This window comes from Musca autumnalis, unplaced genomic scaffold, assembly GCF_047663935.1.
Source record: "Musca autumnalis isolate F117 unplaced genomic scaffold, ASM4766393v1 scaffold_3, whole genome shotgun sequence".
In the NCBI taxonomy this organism is placed as follows: Eukaryota; Metazoa; Arthropoda; class Insecta; order Diptera; family Muscidae; genus Musca; species Musca autumnalis.
The window spans coordinates 150,445,855-150,452,124 of record NW_027411866.1 but is presented as its reverse complement, the minus strand read 5'-3'; the positions used below and the strand labels follow the sequence as shown (position 1 = coordinate 150,452,124).

At 40.6% G+C, this 6,270-nt stretch overlaps 1 protein-coding gene across 12 annotated transcripts in view; it reads right to left on the bottom strand.

Moving 5' to 3' along the window:
* Nucleotides 1-844: 844 nt before the first annotated feature.
* yin overlaps nucleotides 845-6,270 on the bottom strand; it is a 109,124-nt gene continuing 103,698 nt past the window's right edge. For all 12 annotated transcript variants that reach the window (XM_073974828.1, XM_073974833.1, XM_073974835.1 and 9 more), the window contains 2 exons: nucleotides 6,016-6,252; nucleotides 845-1,680 (listed from right to left, as the gene is read on the bottom strand). In XM_073974828.1, coding sequence (XP_073830929.1) covers nucleotides 1,387-1,680; nucleotides 6,016-6,252 — 531 coding nt within the window. In that variant the 3' untranslated portion in view covers nucleotides 845-1,386. The remainder of the gene's footprint in view (nucleotides 1,681-6,015; nucleotides 6,253-6,270) is intronic.

Sequence of the window (6,270 nt, the reverse complement as noted above, 5' to 3'; positions counted from 1 at the left end):
TGAACAGTGTTTTTACCTTTTTACAGCATTACACTAACTGAAGTTTTTAATTTACAGATATATCAGAGTTTAAGAACAAACAGTAACAATATGAGTCACCAGTAACTGATCAACCCACCCGAGATCATGAGGATGTTACTACAACACGTATAAAAAGTTCTACTTCCCAAGGGTTCAGCCGGAAAAAACACAGCGGTATTTACAAATAAACCCATTTTTCCTACTTGAATTACATACACTCAATTTAAATTTATTAATTTCAGATCACCTTTATTTATTTGATGCTTGGGGTCCAAATATATCAGATTTTAAGGAAGAATATTAATAACCTGATAATAATAACCAATAAATATCCAGGAGATCTTTATGCTAATGACAGGGACTAAACCCATATTCAGTAACGGTATTAGGGTTGTTCCAACATGTATAAACTATTTTCCTTGGGTTCAACCCGAAAAACACAGTGGGTATTTAGAAATAGAACCAATTTTTCCTACTTCGATTACACACACTCAATTTAAATGTATTATTTTATAATTGTGCATTTTAATTAAAATTCCCATTGAACGAACGTTTTTCAATTTTCCCCATATTGTCCGGGTTGTGACGTCACCGGTTTGCTTTTTTGAGCAAAATTGTAAATTCATGAAAATACCGGGCGAACAGAATAGAGTAGATAGTCAATGCAATTTTCGGAAAAACAAGGCATATTTCAGGGAGCTAATAATTAACGAATAAAATTTACAGCCTAAAAGTATGCTTTTGATTTTTCTACATTTCTGCTGCAAATGAACTGAAAAGGTAGTTGTGTAAATACACATTAAAATTAAATAAAAATGCAATGTTTATTTGAAAAATTTGTTTCAAAAAACAGAGTTTTTTATTAAAAAAATCGTAACTCCTTTTTTAAAAACTTTTACAGACTTTAATGGTGTTTTTATTATTAATTGTACTAAAAAATATAACTATTTTTACAAAATATACAATTGTACAAACTTACAACTAATTTACATGCAATTTTCATTATTTTTAATTAACAAAAAACAAATGTGTAACAATTTATGTTAATATAACAGATTAAAATATAATAAAAATGGAAGGAAAAAAAGAAAAAAATACAATATTTTAAAGAAAAACAATTTAAAATATGGAAAAAAAAAGAAATAAATTACAAATGTTTACACAACAACAAAAAACAATGGAGGTTTTTATGGAATTTAACAGTACAAAAAGTGTTCCATTTGTAACAGAGTGAGATTTTTTTGAAGTATAAAAAGGGGAATTATTTTGTATTCTCTTGGACTATTCGCTACAGTAAGTACACATCACAGTCAGGGAATGATTAAGTAATTAACTTATTCCCAATTTTTTGTATTCCAATGAATTTTATTTCATATCCTCATTGTGATCGTAGGCTTCATTTGTCACTCCATTCGCTTCTTTGTGTTTTTCCATGTTGTTGTCCTTGGTCATAGTTTCTTCACTGCTCCTCGTTTTTTCTTGTGTCGAGGGTGATGGTGGTAATTCCGACATTTGCTCATTATTGGGTTTCACGGTTTTTTCTCCCATTTCAGGATCAGCTTCTTCCGTATGGGTAACATATTTGTAACGCATTGCCAACAGCATAAAGATGAACATATCAATAATCATCAAACCAGCAAAGAGAGCAAATTCAGCTGCCTATAGGGAGGTAAGGTAAGAAATAAATAAAAAAGGGAATTATTAGATATCTGTTTAAAAATTATTCTGTTTTTTAATTTAAGGAAATGTGCATGTTTTATGATTTAGAAGCAACTAAAAAAAGAACTTTCATAGCCCATATTGGTAGTGGATATCATGTTGTCTGGATAGTTATCGTGCCAACCAGTCATTTATGTTATCCACCATAGGTTTCTTTTTTTAAGTTTTGTATGATTTTATCAGGATGCCTGAAATTGCCCACTTAAAAGATTATATCGGTGTAAACAGAATCACCATTTACCACAACCTTATATAAAAATTCTACAACGATACTCGACCAGCCCTTGAACTGCTCAAAAAACGAAAATGTTTAAACTTTAGTGAGGGATTTACCCGAAGTTGTTGTCCGATATAGACTTTCTTTACTTTTACGCCAAAATCGTACAATTATCCGAATACATTACGATCTCTACGCCCTTTGGAGAGTATGAAATTTAAGGAAGATTAGTGGTCTTGTCACATTATCCTCTTATGCTCGTCTAGTCGTTCTTTTGACTTTATGAAATTCCCTCTTTAGGGTTCTTACGACGAAATTCATCACGCTCAAAGTTTGGTCTAATTTCGGGGTATTCGACCAGCAGGTATGTAGCGGCCGGATCCAGCTGTAATGATGTCTCGGAATTTTTTCAGCTATCCTAGGATCTGAAGAATGGGCAGCACTTTGAAGCGGCGATGTTGTTGTTGTTGTAACAGTGTTTGTTATTATGTTTGTAAGTTCGTTCTTCTGTTCAATCTGGCTCTGGATCTATCTCCAGTTCCAGGAAAGTGGCTGCTTCGATGGGATGTAACCACAGATGCACTGGAGTTAGATGAGTAGGTTTGGCTGGGCAGTTGAAAAGGTGTTTTGTGTCGTGCGGGCCCATGCCACATACTGGGCAGATGTCTTGCACGGCGCGGTCGATTTCCGCCCAATAAGAATTTAGGCGACTGCAATATCCCGAGCGTAGTTGAGCCAAAACTACTCTAGTTTGTCGTGGCAGCTGACGCTCCTCAGCTGCAATTGATGTGGGATGTATTTCGAGGACTTTATTCACACTATAATTGCTTAAGGCCTTGGCATCCGTGTGAATACTATTTAAAGCTGCTTGATATGCTTGCTGATCTAGGGGTTCTCTTCTGTATCGTTGCACCTCTAGAGCATGGATATCCTTCCTGATCTGCCTGAATGTGTCGGGCCTACCCACAAGATGGTGATTGGGATGGCTCACACGGTAACATCCAAGCAGATACTGCAACGAAATCATCTCATTGTGTTGCTTTACTGGAAGAATCTTTCCCTCCTCATGTAGATGGTCCACTGAAGATTTGAGGAGGCACCCTGTTGCTGTTCTCAGGGCGACATTCAGGCAAGTTTGAATCTGTTTCCAATTCGTATCACATAATCTCGGGGACCAGACTGGCGCCGCATAGCTTATCACAGACCGACCTATCGCGTTATATGTGGTCAACAAGGTTTCTTTATCTGCACCCCAAGTGCTGCAGGATAGGGACTTGAGGACCTTGTCCCTACTTTTCACTTTGTCGCAGATAGCTGTGGCGTGCGCGCATGACGTGAAAGTAGTGTCGAATGTGAACCCTAAAATTTTGGGGCAGTTTGTAGTCGGAAGTTTGTAGTCAATTCTCTTCCAAACTGCGCTGCCCATGTGGTGAACAGAGTGTATGTTGATTTTGTGGCGGAAATCTGCATATTCCTCGAATGGAAAAAGGTGGTAAGATCGGTTAAATAGTTGTTCAGCCTCTCACAGATGTCATCAGGATAGGTACCCGACGCCAGGATCGTGCAATCATTCGCATACGTTACGATCTCGATGCCGTCTGGAGGGGGCGGAATACAGGAGAGGTAGAGGTTAAACAGTTCCGGAGATATCACACCACCTTGGGGAAGTCCCTGTTTCACTCTACGGGGTTTGGACTTCTTGTTCCTGAATTCCACGTACGACTGGCGTCCACACATATAATTGACTATCCAACGTTTCAAGCTTGGCCGGAGGGTTGTCTGCTCAATGTCCTCAAACAGCGTGGAGTGCCTGACTGTATCAAAGGCTTTCGATAAGTCAAGCGCCACCATCACTGTTCTATCGCACTGCCGTCTCTGGTTGAGTCCTTGACAAATATGTGTGGTAATGGCGTGCAGAGCAGTTGTCGTGCTGTGCTGCTTACGGAATCCATGCTGATGATCGGCAACTTGATAGCTATTTCTGATACTGGGGAGGACTAAGGGTCTTTGCTACGGGCGACAAAAGCGAAATCGGCCTGTACCATTCACTTTTGCTGGCATCCTTGCGGGCTTCCGTAATGGGACCACCCTGCCCATTTTCCAGACTTCGGGAACAATGAGGGTGGTTAGCGACAAGTTGAGAACTTTAATGAGATACTCCAATCCCGGCTCATCCAGCTGCTTCAGCATTACCATGGAGATTCCATCAGGGCCCAACGCTTTGGATGATTTAGCGTTCCTGATGGCATTGGCAACATCATCCATTGTAAACTGTGGTGGTTCCTCCTCGGCAGGAAGAGATCTGATGCGACGTAATACTCTTCTCTTTGCCCGGTCACTCTCGGGGTGCTCGACAAACTGTCGATTGAACTAACTTGCGCACCTCTTCGGGTCAGTCAACGTAACGTCGCCAAACGTGACTGAGGTCCTATCTTCCCTTCTTCCAGGGTTCGAGAGTGACTTAACCGTTGCCCACAATTCACCTATACCGACTCCAATGTTGCAACTTTTCAGATGATTTAACCACTTGTTCCGCTTGTGCTCGCCGACCATCCTGTTAACTCCAGTGTCAGCTCCCTGACTCTGGGGTCATTGGGGTTGGTTCGGCAAAGCTCATCACGCTCATTTGCTAATCCCGTCGCCTCTGCGGGAAGTTTGGTCTTACTTTGGGTATTCTACCAGCAGGGATATGGCTACCCGAACATCAGAGGGATTGAGCAGTTCTCTGAAGCGGTGATTGGTGAACTCTCTGAAACCCGGCCAATCAGCTTTCTTATGTTTGACGAATGTGCGGCGTTCAGAGGTAATGAAATCGGGTGGTCTGCTAATGGAGACAATTATGGGGAGATGGTCTGATCCAAGGGAAATGACGGGTTGCCAGGTAACGTCATTTGTCAGACCAGGTGACAGGGGCGTCCTCATTGACCGTGCAAAACGTAGAGCTGTCAATCTGCTCAGCCAGCTCTGTATCTCTCTGTTGTGTTGTGTTTTGTACTGTTGATTTGCGGGAATTCATGCTGATATTAGGCAACTATAAAACAGTTTCTTACCATGAGGAGGAGTATGGCCTATAGAATAGTTACTAATGGTGACAGGAGGGCATGTACGATTTGCCTCTGCCGCCATCCTTTTCTGGCTTATGTTGCGGAACCACGCTGGGATACGTTCTGGCGCAGCAAGCAGTCCTGGAGATGGTTTAGACCAGAGGAGCGGAAGTACATGCATTCCCAACATCTCACCGATGTAGACAAATAGTGGATGCGGATCTAGAACATACAGATCCATGCCTCGAGGTTTTTCTCTACCCCGGCACGAACCAAAAGAGCTCTGTGCAGGCATTCCGGGATATATTGCAGCTTCCATGGTGAGAAAATATAGGAACAAAAGAATCGGAAGAATCTTAGACGGTCTCTGGTCTAAGATTCTTCCGAGCCAATGCTATGCACCGGACGTAGTGGATTTGGAGCCCATGTCATCCTCATCAGTCTTTTTTAATTGGTGCCGTTAGGGTTTTTAAAGTTTTTGGCTTATAATCTATGGAAGTCGCTACTTCCCTACGCAAACACAAAAAAATATGAAACCCAGAAATAGAGGCCAGCTACAACCGATCAAAACGATCGGAGAATTGGCCTTAAACAGCACTTTTTGGGAAAATTTTCCAAATTTTATGTTTGAATAAGATTTTATGTAAAAAAATATAACGAGGAACAAATTTCGGGACCAAAACTTTTGATCCATTCGAGAGTTAACGTGGTATCTATCCATTTTAGTGATATTTTTCAAACTTTTTTGGGGTAGGTACCGGAAGGAGTAGAACGATATTGCCCATCTTCGGAGGACCAAATCGATTGATCTGCTCGAGAGCAATCGTGCGCACCAAAAACCCAGACTTCAAATTGTTTAAAACGAATAAATTTGAAGCATACTTGGGGTCTAAAACCATTATTTCGATCAGGTACGTATTTAGTCGTATCCACCAATAAAGCATGGAAGAACTACTTAGGGAAATTCCCTATACAGATAAAAAATATTATAAGAATTCCTTGATTTTTACATACCTGAGATTCGAAGAATTTAAGCTCGGCTATGACAACCACCAACATATTACCAATGGCCACAGATAAAAGCCAGCAGGCTTGCAACACGGATTTCATACTCTGGGGAGCTTGGGTAAATGAGAATTCCAGGCCTGTGATGGAGAACATAATTTCAGCAGCCGTAATGACAATGATTTGAGGCAATTGCCACATCATGTGGACAGAATTGGGTTCGGTTACCACATGTTGTTGATAGTTCTGAAAACAAAAGACAAT